We start from the raw sequence: 20,431 nt of genomic DNA on the forward strand, positions 1-20,431 counted from the left end.
GCACCTCCAAAGTGATGTTGGGAATATTTTTGAAGCTTTGAAGGCTAAATCTCCTTTAGTAAAACAAGGAGAATAATACATTACAGGGTTATTTGAGGATTAAAAGTGATCATGTAGAAAATGTTATATAACAAAAATTAAAAGAGTTAAAGACTGCTAGGCAATAGAAAACACCTTTTCTACGATTATTTTCTACAACTTTACTATGAATATTTTTTTTGACCCACCAATTCACTGATCTCTCTAAAATTGCAGATTTCAGAGCAGTTAAAGGGAACTTAGTCCAGCTTCCGTATTATTAATACTGATGTTTTTCCTTTAATGACCACTGTGTATGGTGCAGCGGATATAAGCTTGGCTGCTAACCAAAAGGCCGGCAGTTCAAACCCACCATCTGCTCCTTGGAAACTTCTACTCGGCAGTTCTACTGTCCTATAGGGTTACTATGAGTTGGAACTGACTCGCCAGCAACGGGTTTGGTTTTTTGGTGTGCGTGACGCTATACTAAAAGCCAAATGGTAGCTCTAGTTTCAATTTCTCCATTTTAAAAACTATTCTACTTACTTGTGGGTGTTGTCAGTTGCTGTTGAGCCGATTCCAACTCATAGCCACCCTATGAGTTACAGAACAGAAGTGCAGCGTAGGATTTTCTTAGCTCTATCTTAATGGAAGCAACCTATTTTCCACAGTACTACTGGGTGGGTTTGAACCACCAACCTGTAGCTTAGCAGCCGAGTGCAGAACATTTCTGCCACCCAGGGACCTTATCTGTGGATAAAGCAATAAAAAGCAAATTTCTGAAAACCTGTAAATAAGCACATTTCATAATTCACCGTGAAGGTATAAACAGTTATTTTTTCAAGTAAATACAACATAGTAACTCTAAAATCATTTTGGTCTTGGAATATGCTGATTTTTTTTTTTTTGGTACTGTCTTAAGTTTTTTCATTTAAATTATTGCTTTTGTTTATAATACAAGTTAAGTGAAACTCCAAAACTGACCAGAACACAAAAAATCAGTAGTCTTGGGATAAAAAATCTGCCACCTATCATTTAAGGTAGTTAGTCCAAACTTAGCTGTAACATGTTCCCGAATCAATAAATAAGTCAGTCATTCAAGATAAACTCTACTCGAACTCTGAGTGATAAATATACCTTTAAAGAATGGAAATTAAAAAAAAAAAAAAATCATGATCAAAAGCTTCTGTTGGTACTGCTTTCTCCACCAATAATAATTACCTCATGTGACAGTTTGATATGCTCTAGAAGAGTAAGAAAAAGTCCTTTTAAATTTCATGATAGGTTTAATTAGGTAATTGCAGGGGGAAAAAAACCATTAAAACAAGTTCTTATGATATCATCTGATATGTCCAATTACATGGGTATGACGTAACAAAAAACGGTTACAAACTTATATATGCATATTATATTATATACTCAAAACTATCAAGCTAGTTAACTATACATAAGAAGATACATTGACATGAGTTAAACAATTTTTCATTGCTTATTAGAAAGAATGCAGTCAAGCTTTTAATGGAAATAATATACAAGTGAGGCACTTCTGAGGTCAAGAATAGAAAGCAAATGACACTATATACTGGCAATGTCCACAAAAATCTATGTGTATCTTTAATACAAAGGTTTTCCAACTGGATTATTCTTGAAAATTTTCAAAACTAACAACTTATGCAATTTAAGAAGCTTTCAGGAATAATGGCTAACATTTATCAGTGTACCAAAGCATATGAAAGTTTTATAACCACCTGGCTGCTAGGCAAACAGTACCTTAATACCTTAAAGCCCTTTTATTTATTTGGTTTATATAAATCACCTAAGGTTTTTTTTTTTTTTTTTTTTTTTAAATTTTAGAATTTTATGTATGACTCACTGAAAAACACCTTATGGTACTGTTATTATCCTTTACAAACCAATTTTATTTTGTAGTGCAACAATAATGCAAGTTTCTAGTGCTTTCACTTATATTTAGAAATGTGACCCATGAAGATCAAATCAAGAATGAGAATAATATTTAGTAAAGAATCTGTTTTTCATTAGGTAACTAAAGTTTCTAATGTTTTATGTAGAAAAATGTTACACTTGCTTAATGGACTTTTGGGCTAAGATTAAAAATCCAACTTTAAACACTTATTTCAAAGCATAATCACCAAACCTAAATAAGTTTTTAATAAAAGAAACATCCTTAAGATTCTTTAAATTGTCCATCTGGAGGAAAGTACATGTTTTGTGCATGGATACTAAAAAACTCTGTGCCATTCAATTACGTGAGGAAAAAAGGAAAAAGCAAAAGCAAGACTCACCCAAGATATCAGATGGCACTACATACATGAATTAAAAGTGCATTTTGTATTACTTCAAAAGCTCATTTTAGGCACTGCTGAATAACCAATGAAAATAGGTAGTTTCAAGTTTTTCCCTTTAAATTTTAACTCCTGCCCTGACATCATCTCGGAAACAGACACACACTCTCTCTCTGAAGTTGTCATGATGAAATATAACCGATTATGTTTATTATTTAAAAAATTCTCCCTGCCTGGTAATGGGAAGAAGAGCAGTAGGAACACCATTTTGGTAATGGCTTTTGCAAAAAAAAAAAAAAAAGAGAGAGAACTGGTTCTATAAATGCTTCAGCACATCCATTAAGTTTGATTGCCAGTTCCAAATAACTATAAATATTTTAAAACAGGATATGTAAGAAAAAAGTGCTTAAAATCTTTGAGCTACCAAGATACATTAGGGAAAAGAATCAATTTACAGTCCCTTTGAGATATTTCTTATTCCTGGTCCCTGGCAGGAGGGGGCCACCACCTTAATAGCCCTTTACTGGTAGTAGTAAGGAACCATGTCAGGTCCCTATTGCCATCTCATCTCTCTGGTCTTTACATCATCCAGTAGGGGGTGCTAAAGAGCCATACCTCACATTCCTTCAGAAACCAAGCCAGAATTATCCTTGAAGAGTTATCAATTCTGAACACAAGCGCCTCAGAACAGACCAAAGTCCTTCTTGTTATGTCATCTAGATGATATCATTTTGAATATTCACTATTAAGCGGTTTTGTCTAGTCATTTGCTTATACTTACCTACTGCCATTGAGTCGATTCCGACTCATAGTCACCTTAGAGGACAGAGTAGGACTGCCCCATGGGGTTTCCAAGGCTGTAATCTTTACAGAAGCAGACTGCCGTATTTTTCTCCTGTGGAGTGGCTGGTGGGTTCAAACTGCCAACCTTTCAGTTAGCAGCTGAGTGCTTAACCACTTCGCACCAGAACTCCTTTTCTTATACTACCAGATTAAAAACAAAGAGGAGAAAGGCTGAGGAAAAGCCAGTTGGCAGTGCCAAATCTGTACGGAGAACAAGAAAATGTCCCAGAACGTACCTATACCACGTGTTTAAGGATGACAGCATTTGCTTTCACGTAAGAACTCTAATTTACTCAAGAAAAAATTTCCACACAGGGATTCAGACGACATTATCGGTTAGTCTTCTGGGCTGATTTGGAAAATGGTGCGTTAACTATAAAGATCCAAGATGAAATAAAAATCATTTCATCATCATAGTTTTTAATGGAGAAACTTGTTTAAAATTGTAAAGGAAAAAATGGGGATGGGATGGCAAACTCTTAGCAGCAAAGTGGTTAAACAAATCAAAAATATTAATGCACAAACATTAAAATATTTAAGCATATATGTTGCATATAAAATACAGTACAGAACCAGGAGTTGCACTATACTGATTAGTGCTTAACAGAAGAAATGATTAAATTTGTTCTTCCCAGAAGTATATACACAGTTTATTTCCACAGCGTTCTCCTATACAGCCAGCAAGTTATTTTCTTCAGTTATTCACACCTTGTTCAAACCTGAAGTAGACGCTCAGCACTTACGATATGAAACTTCGTTCACGAGAAAAACCAGTACTTCCACTTCACCACTAAAAGGTAATTCTGAAAGTTAACAGTCTATTCCAGGAAACCGAGTTCAGTGGGAAACTTCAGGGACTGAGATCATCTGGTGCAGCAGCGTTCAAATATATAAACAGTAAAAATAAGACTTAAAAGAGCTGCTACAGTGTCACGTTTTGGATTTAGTTCATCCAATTGATTTTTAGTACAAAACTAGAAATAACCTCTTCTTCATAACATCTATAGTTATCAATATAGTTTTCTTCTTTTCAATGTGAAATAATACTCCAAGATGATCTATATACACAATGTTGTCAGTTCAAGCTGTCATATAAATATAAATGCTTTCTTAAAAAAAAAAAAAAAGGTATTTTACAGACAGATAGTGTTATATACATTGTTCAGTTTGATCTGGGGCAAAAGAAGAACACTAACACAAGTGTGATATGTAAAAAGAAAGATACATAAACGACATTTAAAAACTTGCATAGAAAACGAGCTTTTAAATGGTAGTGTGATTTTAATTTTTATCACCTCTGAGACTTCAGGCCATTAAAAAAAGGCACACTTCTCAACTATATCCCTTGAAGGGAATGTTCTCAAAGAACCCTTTACTTGCTTAGAGTTTTAATGTAACACTTAAAAAAAAAAAGGAAAAAGACAATTTCACCCTGAAGTACTTTAAACAATTTGTTGGAACATTTATCCAACTACTTTGTAAATTAAACATCCAGTAATACAATGCTCTGCAGAAGAAATAAATTTATATGTACAAGATATTTCATTCACAATGTTGGATTAAATACTTTCATGGGAGAGTTTAGAGTGTATTTTAACATAAAATAATTTTGCTTTTGGCCAGTTTAAATAAAAATAAATGCAACTGAGTAATCATTGTTAAGTCAATAATAAGCACTCAGGATTAAGCTAAAAAATTAGTAACTCAGCCAAACATACCCTGCTTTTGCAGAATGACCAGTGGAAATCTCAGGACACAGTTTTAAGCTAACTATCCAGTTACACCTTTTGCCTTGTAAAACATTTGTAAATGCAATAAAATGCTGTAAAGGAGGAAACTCTGAAAGAAAACAACTTGCTGGTTGAATACCACAAAACAACCAAAAAAAACCTCACTTTTTTCTATAATGTTTACTCAATCTCTTTATATAAAAATAAGTGTTACGTTCCCATCAGAACATTAGACAATTACATCTGTGCTTTAAAAAAAAGTTGGTCACTCAAGGCTATTAGAATATTTTTAAGGTTTTTAGATTACCAGAATGTACAGATATAACTCAATATAAACTGTAGCCAAAGGGAAATGAGGATGAAAATATCAAATCGTTCACATGGTATAAAAAACGTTATTAACTAGGTGAGTTAAATATTCAAAATATAATGGAATGTGACAGTAGATATACATATATCTACTTCAGAACTAGGAACGGGAAGGAAAGTTTAATATGTAATAATTCGTACCTTACATTTAGTTAAATATAAACATTTGTTATTTATACATAAAACTGCTTCCAAAAACAACTAATAAATGATTTAGTTGTACTTGTTTTACTTCTTATAATTTCCAAGTGTTAACTTTTCTTAGATTGAAATCAACTGTCCCCTAGTGCACTTTTATTTAGCTCATGTCCTAATGAATTCAGATCTTTGAAAGTCCCATCACCTAATGCATAAATACACAATAATGCCAAAAATTAAATCCCCTTTAGCTGGATCATATTTTATGCTCATTTTTAATAGCCAATAACCAGACAATATTTCCTTTTGCAAATATTCGTTACAACCTGTAACAAAACGCGCCACGCACTGAAGAGAAAAAGTTAGGCATGGCTAGCATTTGTGAAATGCCAAGAACTGCAGAGTTCTGCTTCCTCCAAGTGTGGCCCCAGGGATACCAGGCAAGATTCCATACTGCTTGCCAAAAGCTTCCACAAATCCAAGCTAGCTAATTCCTGGCAACAAAGATTTTAAGCTCCTTTTGGCACTGGATCCTCTCACCCAGCAGCTTTATGCTTCCCGCCACAGCACCCACATGCCTCACCACAGCGATGGCACATTCTCAAAGGGACGTAGCAGCACATACATGGTACAATGAAAGACAAAGCTACCAGGGCTAACCATCGTAAGCAGAACTTGTCATCACTAGTGTCACATGAACAGGGATCCGAAAAATCTCCCTCTGAGTCTGACATACAATGATACAACATGCTCTCTGCACAGAGCATGCAACTCACTTGATATATGCATCTTTTAATAGGGTCTGGAGCATCCTGACATTTCCCCCTGCCATTTTCTTCATGATTAAACCTTTCCTGGCAGTATACACAACGAGAACGTTCACCATCCTCTTTTCTTCGTTTTGACTTCTTAAATTTTAATGAGGAAGGCTGTGTCTTAAATACCACAGAGTCTTTGAGTGAACTTAACTTAGTCTCATCACCACAAGAGTACAGATAGTCAGATTTTTTACTGTCTGGTTTTGAAAACGGAATACTGGTGTCAGTATCATCTCTCTCCAAGTCATTTTTCCACATATCAGGATGTCTGTAGTCTGCATAGCGCCGTATTAAGATATCTCGAGGGTTTATTCTGACAATCTCATCCTCGTCTTGAAAGCTGACATGTCTGATTGATTTCAATGGAACCTAAAAAGGAAAGAGATGAAAACTGCAATAAGAATACACATGTTTATAGCTTGGCTATATGGAAAGCCCCTGAAAATGACTTAACACATCCGCCCCCGCCCCGTCCAAACCCATACACATGTACCTGAGAAACAAATTAAGTCTTCTGGGAATACAGCCTAAATCAAAATGAGCCTTCCCTTCACCCATGAAAGTATACTTCTAGTCGTCAAGCTTGTATATCCCAGTCCCAGCCCCTGGACATAGTTATTAATAAGTACCTGACTCATGTTGGGGTGAATTTCTATTCCAGACTTTTAGAATCAGGACTAAAATAAATTCTAGGTCTGGGCTAAAGGTGGGGTGAGGGATGCAGTCCATTAAGTTAACAATATACTAGTTCTATCTGCTGGTAAAGTAGTGGCAATTCCCCAGACTCAAACTAGAGTAGGGATAGAGTTTAAGTAACGTTAAATCAAGTTTCCCTAACTTAGGAATATTAAAATTTCACTACTTATTATAGTATTTAAATACTAAAAACCATTTCTTCTTCAGAAGCTTTACAAATTCAGGAACTGATTTCAGGGCAAAGATGTCATAGGTTATCAATAATATATCCTGAATAAAAATATTTCAACCTTCATTCTAAATAAGTTTCATAAGCATATATGCAGTAAATTTATATGCTGAAATTTCTTCTAGTATAATTCAACATATGGAGAATTAGAAGGATTAGAGAGTTTCACCTATATGCTAATTATAATCCTTATCAGAAGAGAAACCAAAGTTACTTACTCTATTTTGGGACTTTAGGCTTCCACATTCCTTGGATATTTGCCGTTGTACATATTCCATACCTCTGCTCTGAATGTCTAGGCCTGGCTGACTGAATGTTATCTAAAATATGAACAATTTCTACTTAAGTGATTAAAGAATGAATTTCTTATACTTCATCAAACCGTATACAGTCTACATTCCAAATACTTCATAGCCTATTTTAAAATGGTTGTGATAAAAACCATTATTTTGAGTTATCTTAAAAAAACAAACAAAAAAACTCACCTTAGGCCTTTTCTTATATATGTAAAATTTTGTTTACAAAGTAATACATGGTCAAAAAACTGGAAACAGCCCAAATGTCTATCAACTGGTAAATAGATACACAAATTGTGGTATATCCATACAATAGAATATTATCTGGCAATAAACAGGAATGAACTACTAATTCATGCTTGATATGGATAAACTCTGATAACACTATGCTAAGTGAAGGAAGCCAGACACAAAAGGCCACATACCATATGATTCTATTTATATGAAATACCCAGAACAGGCAAATCCATAGACACTGAAAGCAGATTAGCAGTAGCAGGGGCTGGGGCGATGGGGAACAGAAATGGGGTTTCTTTCTGGGCTGATAAAAATGTTCTGTAATTAGAAAAGTGGTGATAGCTGCACAACCTTGTGAATAATCTAAAAGCCACTGAATTATACACTTTAAAATGGTGATTTTTATAGTGTATAAATTATATCTCAATTAAAAAACAATCACAGGGACATTTCTATCCTGGATTAGTTACTAGTTTTCTGATTGAAAAGCCCATTCAGGAACTAGATTATAGTTAGAAATTTCCAATGTTTAATTTTTAAAATTCTGTAATGGAAAAAGTCAAATATACACAAAAGGAAATAATAATATAATGAATCTTCCCCCCATCTATGACTTAGCATTAACAATTACCAACATTTCAGCAATCTTTCTTGAATATTTCTCTGGGGCATTTTGACGCAAATCGCATTTTTACACTTAATAAAAACTATTACCTCGGAAATAAAAAGTAATGCATGTACATTGCACAATCTCCTCCCTTCAGGACCTCCAGTCCCACTCCCAGCAGGAACTGTCATAAACAACAGTTTGTGTACTCTTCCAAAAATTTCCGTGCATGTACATACATACACACATATATAGAGACAAGCATACATGTGGATCTTTAATTATTTTTTTTAACCGCAAATGGGACCTTTTGTACTGTGCCTTCACTTTTTTTTTTAAACATAATGATGCATTATGGACTCCCTTCTTGTTTATACATTAAAAAAAAAAAGGTGCTGTCGAGTCAACTCCGACTCATAGTGACCCTATGCGGGTTCCAAGGAGGAGTGGTGGATTTCAACCGCTGACCTCTTGGTTAGCCAAAAGCTTAATTGCTTAACCACTGACGCCACCAGGGCTCCACTGTACATAAAGAAAGCTCTACCTTATTCTCTTAATAGCTGCTTGGTATTCCATTACATGGATGACTTTTATTTGACTAGTCTGGCTGATATGTATCTAGGCTTTTCTCATCCTTTTGCTGTTAGAAATGAAACCGCAACAAAATCCTTATACATCTGTCATTAATGCACAAGCGCAAGTATGTCATGGATGAGAAGCTTAAGTTCTCCCCCAAATAATGTACAGATTCAGTGCAATTCCAATGAAACACCCAACTGGCTTTCTCATCAAACTTGACAAGCTGATTCTAATGTTTTTTGAAGGGCAAACAGCCAAAACAGCCAAAAGGAAAAACAAGTTGTGGGAATTTGTTCTACAGATACTAAGACTTATACTGAGCCACAGTAATTCTACAGTAAAGAAGACAATGTGCCAATGGTGCATGAGAGACAAACAGATCAAGAGATCAGATTGAAGAGACCCAAACATCTATAAAAACTTAATATATGACAGATGTTGTTAGGTGACGTCGAGTTGGTTCTGACTCATAGCAACCCTACATTCAACAGAACGAAACACTACCTGGTCCTGTGCCATCCTCACAATCTTGCTATGTTTGAGCCCATTGTTGCAGCCACTTTGTCAATCCATCTCACTGAGGATCTTCCTCTTTTTCACTGACCCTCTACTATTTTACCAAGTATGATGTCCTTTCTCCAGGGACTGGTCCCTCCTGATAACATGTCCAAAGTGCGTAAGACAAAGTCTTGCCATCCTTTACTTCTAAGGAGCATTCTGGCCATACTTCTTCCAAGACAGATTTGTTTGTTCTTCTGGCAATATTCTTCACCAACACCATAATTCAAAGGCATCAATTCTTTTTTGGTCTTCCTTATTCATTGTCCAACTTTCCCACGTATATGAGGCAACTGAAAAAATAGCAAGGCCTGGGTTAAGCATAACTTAGTCTTCAAAGTGACATTTTTGCTTTTTAACACTTTAAAGAGGTCTTTTGCGACAGATTTGCCTAATGAAACGCATTGTTTGCTTTCTTGATTGTTACTTCCGAGGGCATTGATTGTGGATCTAAGTAAAATGAAATCCTTGACAACTTCACGATTTTCTCCGTTTATCATGATGTTGCTTATTGGTGCAGTTGTGAGGACTTTTATTTATACTAAAGACTATAGTCTTGATCTTCATCAGTAAGTGCTTCAAGTCCTCTTCACTTTCAGCAAGGTTTTGTCATCTGCATATCCCGGGCTGTTGATGAGTCTTCCTCCGATCCTGACGCCCCATTCTTCCTCATATAGTCCAGCTTCTTGGATTATTTGCTCAGCATACAGACTGAATAGGTATGGTGAAAGGATACAAGCCTGATGCACATCTTTCCTGATTTTAAACCGCAAAGTATCTCCCTGTTCTGTTCAAATGCTTCTTGGTCTATGTACAGGTTCCACAAGAGCACAATTAAGTGTTCTGGAATTTCCATTCTTCACAATGTTATCCATAATTTGTTATGATCCACACAGTCAAATGACTTTGCATAGTCAATAAAACATAGGTAAACAACTTTCTTGTATCATCAACTTTCAGCCAAGAGCCATCTGACATTAGCAACAATATCCCTCGTTCCATTATCCTCTTCTGAATTTGGCTTTACTTTCTGGCATTTCCCTGTCGATGTACTTCCACAACCGTTTTTGAATTATCTTCAGCAAAATTCTACTTGTGTGTGATATTAATGATATTGTTTGCTAATTTCCACATTCTGCTGGATAACCTTTCTCTGAAATAGGCACAAATATGGATCTCTTCCAGGTAGCTGCCTTCCAATTTTCTTGACATAGACAAGTGAGAGCCTCCAGCATTGCATTCATTTGTTGAAACATCTCCATTGGTATCCCATCAATTCCTGGAGCCTTGAACGTCTTTCTTTAATACCATTTTCCTGATCATATTCTATCTCCTGAACTGGCTGAACTCTGACCAATTCTTTTTGGTACAGTAACTCTGTCTAATCCATCTTCTTTTGATGCTTCCTGTGTTGTTCAATATTTTGCACACAGAATTCTTCAAAACTGCAACTCCAGGCTTGAACTTTTTCTTCAGTTCTTTCAGCTTGAGAAATACTGAGCATGTTCTTTCCTTTTGGTTTTCTAACTTCGTGTCTTTGCATGTTTCATTATAATACTCTGTCTTATCCAACTTCCCTTTGATACCTTTTCTTCTGCTCTTTTATGTCAACATTTCTTCCATTTGCTCTAGCTATTCAATGTTCAAGAGCAAGTTTCAGAGCCTTTTCTGACATCCACTTTGGTCTTTTCCTTCTTTTTTAGTCTTTTTCATGACCTCTTGCTTTCTTCATGTATGATGTCCTTCCACCACTCATCTGGTCTTTGATCATTAGTGTTCAACCTGTCAGATCTATTCTTAAGATGGTCTCTAAATTCAGGTGGGATATACTCGAGGTCATACTTTAGCTCTCATGGACTTGTTTTAATTTTCTTCAGCTTCACCTTGAACTTACACATGAGCAATTGATGGTCTTTTCAGCAGTCAGCTGCTGGCCTTGTTTAGACTGATGATATGGAGTGTCTCCATTGTCTCTTTCCACAGATGCAGTCAATTCGATTCCTATGTATTCCACCTGGCGAGGCCCACAAGTATTAAAAAAAAAAAAAAAAAGAAAAAAGTCACCGTTTATATTGTTAAAAAGGTATTTGCAATGAATAAGTCATTTGTGTTGCAAAATTATGTCATGCAATCTCTGCCATTGTTTCTATCACCAAGGCCATATTTTCCAACTACCAAGCCTTCTTTATTGTTTCCAACTTTTGCATTCCAATCACCAGTTAATTATTACTGCATCTTAATTGCATGTCTAATGAATTTCAGGCTGCAGAAATTGGTGAAAATCTTCAATTTCTTCTCTTTTGGGATTAGTGGTTGATGCATAAATTTGAATAACAGTCATATTAACTAGTCTTTCTTGTAGGGGAATGGATATTAGCCTACTGCTGACAATGTGTATTTCCAGATAGACCTTGAAATGTTCAGTGATGAATGTGACACCATCCCTCTTCAATTTGGCATTCCTGGCATAGCAGAACATATGATTGTCCAATTCAAAATGGTCAATACCAGTCCATTTCATCTCACTAATGCCTAGGATATTGATGTTTATGTGTTCATTTTTGACCACTTTCAATTTTCTTAGATTCATACTTCGTACATTCCATGTTCCGATTATTAATGGGTGTTTACAGCTGTTGCTTCTCATTTTGAGTTGCACCACATCAGCAAGCGAAGGGCCCGAAAGCTTAACTCCATCCATGTCATTAAGGTTGACTCTACTTTGAGGTGGTAGCTCTTCCCCAGTCGTATCTTGAGTTCCTGCCAACCTGAAGGGCTCATCTTCCGGCACTATATCAGACAGTGTTCTGCTAATTGTAAGGTTTTCACTGGTCAATATTTTCAGAAGTAGACTGTCAGGACCTTCTTCCTGGTCTGTCTTAACTGGAAGCTGCACTGAAACCTGTCCAGCAAGGGTGACCCTGCTGATATCTGAAATACCAGTGGCACAGCTTCCAGCATCACAGCAAAAACGTCACCACAGTATGATGAACTGACAGATGAGTGGTGGATATGACAGATATGGCACTGCAAATCAACGGAGGAAAGGATTCAAAGTAAATGGTGCTGGAAGAAGTACTAGTTATGCATAAAGAAAAAAAAAAACCCATAGAACTGGATCCTATCACACAATAGTGTGATTAAGGTGATGATCCAAGTGAAGACAAAACTGTAAAACCTGTTACAATAAAATTAGAAGAATATCTCTGAGATGAGGATAGGGGAAGAGTTTGTAAAAAGCCACCACCAAGAAAAGAATGATAAATTCAATTACTTTAAAATTTAGACCATATGTTCATCAGACACCACAAAGGGAGTAAAAAACAACCACAAACTATGAGATACTGGCCACAAATAACACTCAAAAAGTATTGCACCCAGAACGTACAGAGAAGTGGTACACTAAAAATCAGTAACTAGGTTATATAGAACATGTAGTTAAAGTCAATTTATAAAGAAACAATCACAGTTATTTCTTTTATTTTTGTTGTGCTTTCGGTGAAGGTTTACAGAGCAAATTAGTTTCCCATTTAAGGCTGTTCAGTGACATAGGTTGTACTTCGCGAAATGCATCAGCACTAACACCTCATTACCATCCTAAGTTCTCCATTTCCATTCGTCCAATCACAACTACTTCCATAATCTTTCAAATGTTCCACATATACTGCTGTTTGCATGGTACACATCAATCCTATAATCTGTCTCAGAGCCTTTTATGGCATTATCTTTGTTAGAGACCCACTCCTATATACCTAAAGCAACTCTTCCATATGAATATCAGGGACAAAAAAGTTTGTACCTGCAGTATGCCTAACAACACTAGCAAAGGAACAGCGTTCTCGAACTTGGTATCAAGCCATAGATTCAAGAAGCTCTATAAGTAACATCATACCAAGGCACAGCATAATAAAACAGCTGAAAACCGAAGACGAATACAACGATATTTCTCAATAGAAATGACAGAAGTTAGAAGACAATGGGAGACATTTTTAAAGTGTTTAAAGAATAACTTGGATTTCATAGTGTAAAAAAAAAAAAAAAACTCTCAAAAAATGGACAGAATAAAAGCTGTTTTGACCAGGGACTCCATCAGTCTGAGACCAGAGAACTAGATGGTGCCTGGCTATCACCAATGACTGCCCTGACAGGGAACACAACAGAGAATCCCTGATGGAGCAGGAGAAAAGTGGGATGCAGAACTCAAATTCTTAATGGTCTGACTGAGGCTAGAGGGACCCCAGAGGACAAGGCCCCCGGACTCTCTGTTAGCTCGGAACTAAAACCATTCCTGAAGCCAACTCTTCAGACAAAGATTACACTGGACTATGAGGGCAGCTTCTGTCTGGAGGCGAGATGAGAAGGTAGAGGGGGACAGGAGCTGGCTGAATGGATACTGGAAGTACAGGGTAGACAGGAAAAGTGTGTTGTCACATTGTAGGAGAGCAACTAGGGTCACATAACAATGTGTGTATAAGTTTTTTTAATGAGAAACTGATTCGAATTGTAAACTTTCACTTAAAGCACAATAAAATATTTAATTAAAAAAACAACTGTTTTGAGACAAACAAAACCTGAGATTCATCGACAGTAATAAAAGAAAGAGAAGTACACTGATCCTAGATGGAAGGATAATAGTAAAGGATTAAAGACCATCGAAAAGCATAAATAGGTGGGTAAATCTAAATGAATATTGTTTAATATCTTGTGATGCTTTAAACATATATATGAAGTTAAAATTCATGACAACAACAACAAGTTAAGGGAGGCATAAATGGAATAAAGGTATCAAAGGATCCATACATTGTCCAGGAAATGGTAAAAACATTAATTTAAGGTAGAGCCTAAGGAGTCAAAGGTGTGGTAATCTCCAGAATAATCACTAAGAATACTGAAAAATTTCATTACTAATAAGCTAATAAAAAAATAGAGGGTAGAAAATTAAGTAATTAAATAAAATTAAATAAGCCAAAGGAAGGAAGCCAAAAGAAAATAAAGCCCAACTATATGCTATTTGAAAAAGGCATCTTTCAAATATAAAACACAGAAATGTTGAAAGTAAAAGGATAGAAAAATATATACTGTGTAAATGTTAACCAAAAGAAAGCTGAGGTAGTTATACTGATAACAGATAAAGTAGACTTTTGAGAAGAATATATCATAATGACAAAGGGTCAGTTCAACAAAAAAGTGTAAACAATCCTAAAAATTACATGCAATTTATAACACAACCTCAAAATACAGAAAACAGCTGATGAAGCCAAAAGGAGACAGCTCCACAATCTTAACTAGAGATTTTTAAACACACCTTGCTCAGTTACTAACAAGCCGATTAAAAAAACAAACAAAAACCCTCCATCAAGAATACAGATGATTTGAATATAAATTATTCAACAAATTTGACCTAATATACAGAAAGAACACCATATCCAATGATGAGCAATACACATTCTTTTCAAGCGTACACATCATGGTCGTAAACCAGGTCTCAACAAATGTTAAAGAAACGAAATCATACAGAGTGTATTCTCTGACCAGATACTAGTAATAAAATGGTAACTAGAAAATCCCAAATGTTTAGAAATCAAACACGGTCCTGGATAATACTGAAAATGCAGGATAATCATCATTTTGCCAATGATAATTGCTTAAGCAGGGTAGTATATGGTAGTTCACTCCATTACATATTTGTTCTACTTCTGGTATGTTTGAAGTATTCCATGAAAAGGAAATAAAAAATATAACATCTTGTAAAACGTGGTTAAAGCTGTGCTTACGTGAAATTTATAGCCTTAAATATACTGGTTAGAAAAAAAAAAAGGGCTAAAAAAAAACACTCAAGGATCTAAGCATCCACAAGAAGCATTCACCATGAGAAGCTACAAGCTAAACTCTAAGAAAGGAGGAAAATAAAAGGTAAGAACAGAGATCAATGAAACGAAAAAACGAGAAAAGCAAAAATCCGTAAGTTAAATCACTGAAAAGGCTAATAAACTTTATAAAACCCTAAGCAAGAAGGATCAAGAATAAAGAGAGGAGGCACAGATTTCTGATATCAGAAATGAAAAATTAGGTCAGTAAATCTTTATGCCAATAAATTTGAAAATTTAGATGAAACGGAAAAAATCCTTACAAAACACAACTTGTGATAGCTGACACAAAAGGAATTTGAAGATCTGAATAGTGTTATATCTGTTAAAGAAATTGAATCTATAATTAAAAACCATCTCACAAAGAAAACTCCAGGGCCAGATGAATTCATCAGGGAATTCCACCAAACATTTAAGAAACAAATAACAATCTTAAGCTCTTTCGAAAGCCACAAAAAAGAAACACTACCTAAGTCGTTTTATGAAGCTACCATGACCTGGATAACACCTGATGTGATTTTAAGAAAAGGAAACTATACGCCAATCTCCTTCAGGAACACAGACAAAAATCCTAGATGAAATATTAGCCAAATTCAGTTTTACATGTGCATGTATACATATGTGTGTGTGGGTGTGAATAAAGAATATTACATGACAACCAAGGTGGATTTATTCCAAGACTGCAAATCAGTTATTCTACCTTACCAATCAACAGAATAAAGGAGGGAAAAAAAAAAAAAAAAAAGGTTCATCTCAATTATTGCGGAAAAGCAGGTGATACAATCTCAATCAAAATTTTAGAAGTTTTGTGGATATTGATAAGCTGATTCTAATATTTATATAGGTTAAGAAGAACAAAGAAAATCTTGAGGGATAAATTTGGAGGACTTAACTACCAGATCTAGACTTATTATAAAGCTACAGCAATTTTATCAGCATAAAAACAAGACAAACAGGACAAGCGAATGGAGCAGAGGTCAGAAACAGATCCACAAATATCTAGTCACATGACAAAGCTGATACTGCAGCGAGGTGGTTTTGGAAATCACGGGATTTCAATAGATGGTGCTGGATCAACTGGTTATCCAGATGGAGAAAAAAAATAAACCTTGACCCTCTAATCTCATCACCTACTCTTCAATCGGTTAGCAATTTTTCTCATTTTAGGCTTATCTAGAAAAAATCCCTAATCTGTCAAAGAATGAGTTCGATGTCCCCTCCACTCCGATAACACTATGAGCACGTATCTATTACCTCACCAGGAACTCCTGTAGAACAGACCATGGTGTATTTTCCTGTGGATCCCAATTCTAAGCACAGGGCCTGACACAGAGTATAAACATAATTAATGTTAATAATTATGAGAGGAAACAGAATGCTTCCTCTCATAGTTCATTTGATTTGTTTCACTATCTAGTGTATGAAAATTTCTTCCCCAGCAAACGGCATATCTGATTTTCTCAGGTCAAATGTTAAATGAGAATCAGATGGGCTTCAGGCAATGTCAGTATGCTACTGGACTCTAATCCATCTTATAGTTATCATCTACCAAAAGGATAAATTATTTAAAAACATTTTTTAAACCACTCTGATTGGCCTTTGACTTTGTGGACAGATACAGGGTATGGTGTGAGTTCACACAGGGTAACAGTTTTGAAGGCTTATTTAACACACCACCACTTGCTACCATGACTAATTAGGGTCAAGAATGGGCTTCTGATAGGTAACACCTGTGCACAAAATAGGGTCATGTCCTATAATCCAGGTTTCATTTTTTGGATCAAGTTGGATATATTAGAAGGCTGTACAGTCAGTGCCCAACAGCAATGCCTTCACCAAATTGATTCAGGAGTACATTCTCAGATTCTGAGGTATGCTATTAGAAACAACCTTATGAAATGTGTCAGTGTATTTGCTACAGGCATGTAATAATCTCTTGCGTGAGACGTTTCTTATATAGTAACGCAAGGGAAACTTTTGGTTCCCAAGAGGTTGAAACGCTGCTTCTTCCTAGACAAATGAGAATGTAAATAGTACGTTCCCCTTTTCATCTTTGCCACCAAAAAGTTTAAACTCAAATTTACGACCCAACTATTACATCTCTATGGGACTTCATGGTCTATGCTGTTGTTGTTAGGTGCCCTTGAGTGGCTTCCAACTCATAGCAACCCCATGTACAACAGAATGAAATGTACCATCCTCACAACTGTTGCTATGTTTGAGCTCATTGTTGCAGCTTACTATGTCAATCTATCTTATTATGGTCTATATATCTCTGTTTCTTCTCTCATTTCGGACTTGATTCACTGTAAATCATATTCTCCTGGGTTGGCTGTTTGTTTCTGGGCTTTATTGTTTATTTTGTCTGGCAATGGGCAGATGGTCTTAATGTCCTTTTCTAACACATCCAATTTCTACACACCTTACTAACATGCTGAAAATTATGTATGTTCTCACCTGATTGGCTTGGCTTTGCACGTAGGCTCTTCGGGCATTCAGATCTTCAAATGGAGAAGGTCTTATATTTGAGCTTCTATAAGGTTCACTGGTAATAACTGTGTCCTGCTGGAAAAGGTGGTCTTTCACTAGAGAACTCGAAGTATCCTCTTCAGGTGCCTAATGGGAATATCACCCCACCCAATTCATTAGTTGTCAGAATAAAAAACAACAACTAAACAACATATTCAAGATACTTTACTCAATTAGTATTTAGCAAATCCATATGCATTTACCAAGCACTGTGTTGTGTGATGCAGGGGATCAAAAGGAGGAAGGCAACAGTCCATGACTTGGTGAATGACTAAATTAGTCTGAACTTACTGATTACTTAGAAAGAGAACTACTTAGAAGGATCCAATTCATGTACAAGAGACTTAGGTGGGAGATAATTTCAATTAATGACAATCATTAAAAATTAAAATGTCAAACAGTAATTTCTGTTAAATAAGTAAAATTTGGTACACTCCAAAACAGGAAGTCCTGGAAGGTTTTTATATCTTTAAAGAAATTGGATAACTATTTGCAATTACCTTCCCATTACTTGAGGGTTACCTGGGAAGAAACAGTGGCAGCCAAGTAAAACTGACAAATATTTCCAGTGGCTCATTTTAAAATAATTAAGACTAATCATTACAGGGGTAACAATTTTAAAGACTTAAAGATTTTGACGGTGCTACTTGTAAAACTGGCCAATACACATAAAATGACTAAGACACTTTAAATTTATAAACAGAAATATTAAAGTTCTAGTCTTTGCTCTGGAATAATGTAGCCTTGTGACATTTAGCTTTTCGGGCACTCCAGTTTTCTCCACGAACCCAGATTATCATAAGGATCTAGTGAGATTATAATACCCGTGAAACTACTCTAAAAACAGAAAGTTGTTACTGTATAAGGGAACAGAAAATTAAGCTTCTTAAAAAACAATGAAGGTTTTGTTTACTTAAAACTATGTCAAAACCAGTTAATTGCTATTTTTAGCTAATTTTAATAACAGTTGTCCCAATGTGTTGTAACAATTAATACTAAATTGTTGGGAAGGAGTTGACTAAACACTGGTATTCAGCAAATATTCAAAATGTATGAGCAAAACTGGAATACAGATTAAAAAAAAAAAACCAAGAAATACATTTGACCCAGAAATTTTTAAAAATAAAGGGCTCAACTCATTAGAAATCATAAGCACACTGAATAAACAATGAAAAAAACTGATTTAAAGAAAGGGTCAAGGCTAGAATCTTGTCGCATCCAATTAAGGTGTAAAATTTAGACAATTTCTCTGAACCATAATTTCAGGGTTAGGACATTCAGAGATTAAAAACAACTATAAAATCATGAATGCTAGTAGTTGGGTCAATGGTAATACTAATTTTAATGGTAGAACTTCTTTGAGCAGGTTACCTATTACTGATTTCTAATCGAATTGAGAAGTCATTTAAGAATTCTAAAATAACAGATACAACCAAACACCTATGGGATTAGTTTTCTTTGTTCAAAAGTGTAGGGGAATGGTTTTGAGGGGCAATCCAGTCAACTGGCATAAACATTATTTTTAGAGTTTGTGTTCTACCTCCTAATTTGGTGAGTAATGTGCTTCAGATCTTAGAAGGTTGTGAGCGGCCAAGACAGAACAATTAGCCTCTATTCACTGGAAGCAACAGAAAAAGGAGATCAGCAATCAGAGAAGGAGGCAGAATACAGGACTAATTGCATTCATGAACTACTGCCTCCTCTGTCATGAGACCAGAAGAGCTGGATGGTGCCCAACTACCACTACCCAAAGATTTCATCACAGTCACAATAGATGGATCCTCATAAAAAAGGGAGAAAAAGGTGGAATGAAACTTCAAAATCTTAGAGCTTCTAGACTTAGTGGACCCACTGAGACTGGAAGAACCCAAAAAACTATTGCCCTGAGATATATTCTTTCTTTAAAAACATGTTTTATTGTGCTTTAGGGGAAAGTTTACGCAGCAAATTAGGTTTCCATTTAATAATTCTTATACAAATTGTTATGTGACATTGGTTACAATTTTCACAATGTATCAGTATTCTCATTTCCATTCTGTCCTGTTTTCATTGATCCAGCTTCCCTGCCCCTCCCTTCCTTCTCATCTTTGCTTTTGGGTAAACGTTGATCGTTTGGTCTCATATACCTGATTGTTTTAAGGGAGCACATTACTCACAGCTGATATTGTTTATTTTATAAGCCAATCTATTATTTGGCTGAAAAGAGATCTCCTGGAGTGACTTCAGATCCGAGTTCAAAGGCTATTTTGGGGTGATAGTTTCAGGACTTCCTCTAGTCTCTGTCAGTCCGGTAAGTCTGGAATTTTTTAAGAATTTTAGTTTTGTTCTACATTTTTCTCCCATTCTATTCGGAACCTTCTATCGTGTCCCTGGTCACAATGATGGGTAGTGGTAGCCAGGCACCATCTAGTTTTTCTGGTTTCAGGCTACATGAGGCCATGGTTTGTGTGGGCTATTAGTCCTGTGGGCTAGTTTCTTTTTTAAGGCTTTGGTTTCCTTCATTCTCTTTTGCTCCAGACAAGTACTGACCAATAGTTGTACTACAGATGGCCGTCTGCATGCTTTTAAGACCCTAGACGCTACTCACAAAACTAGGATGTAAAACATTACCTTT

General features: G+C 35.7%; 1 protein-coding gene across 4 annotated transcripts in view; it reads right to left on the reverse strand.

The window, feature by feature from the left end:
• Window positions 1-1,284: 1,284 nt before the first annotated feature.
• SPRED1 (sprouty related EVH1 domain containing 1) overlaps window positions 1,285-20,431 on the reverse strand; it is a 128,117-nt gene continuing 108,970 nt past the window's right edge. For 2 of the 4 annotated variants that reach the window (XM_064292215.1, XM_064292216.1), the window contains exons 5-8: window positions 17,746-17,904; window positions 16,543-16,611; window positions 7,363-7,464; window positions 1,285-6,588 (exon numbers count right to left, since the gene is read on the reverse strand). In XM_064292215.1, coding sequence (XP_064148285.1) covers window positions 5,938-6,588; window positions 7,363-7,464; window positions 16,543-16,611; window positions 17,746-17,904 — 981 coding nt within the window. In that variant the 3' untranslated portion in view covers window positions 1,285-5,937. The remainder of the gene's footprint in view (window positions 6,589-7,362; window positions 7,465-16,542; window positions 16,612-17,745; window positions 17,905-20,431) is intronic. The other 2 variants (XM_010598325.3, XM_064292217.1) reach the window with 2 other exon arrangements.

This window comes from Loxodonta africana, chromosome 10 (assembly GCF_030014295.1).
Source record: "Loxodonta africana isolate mLoxAfr1 chromosome 10, mLoxAfr1.hap2, whole genome shotgun sequence".
NCBI lineage: Eukaryota > Metazoa > Chordata > Mammalia > Proboscidea > Elephantidae > Loxodonta > Loxodonta africana.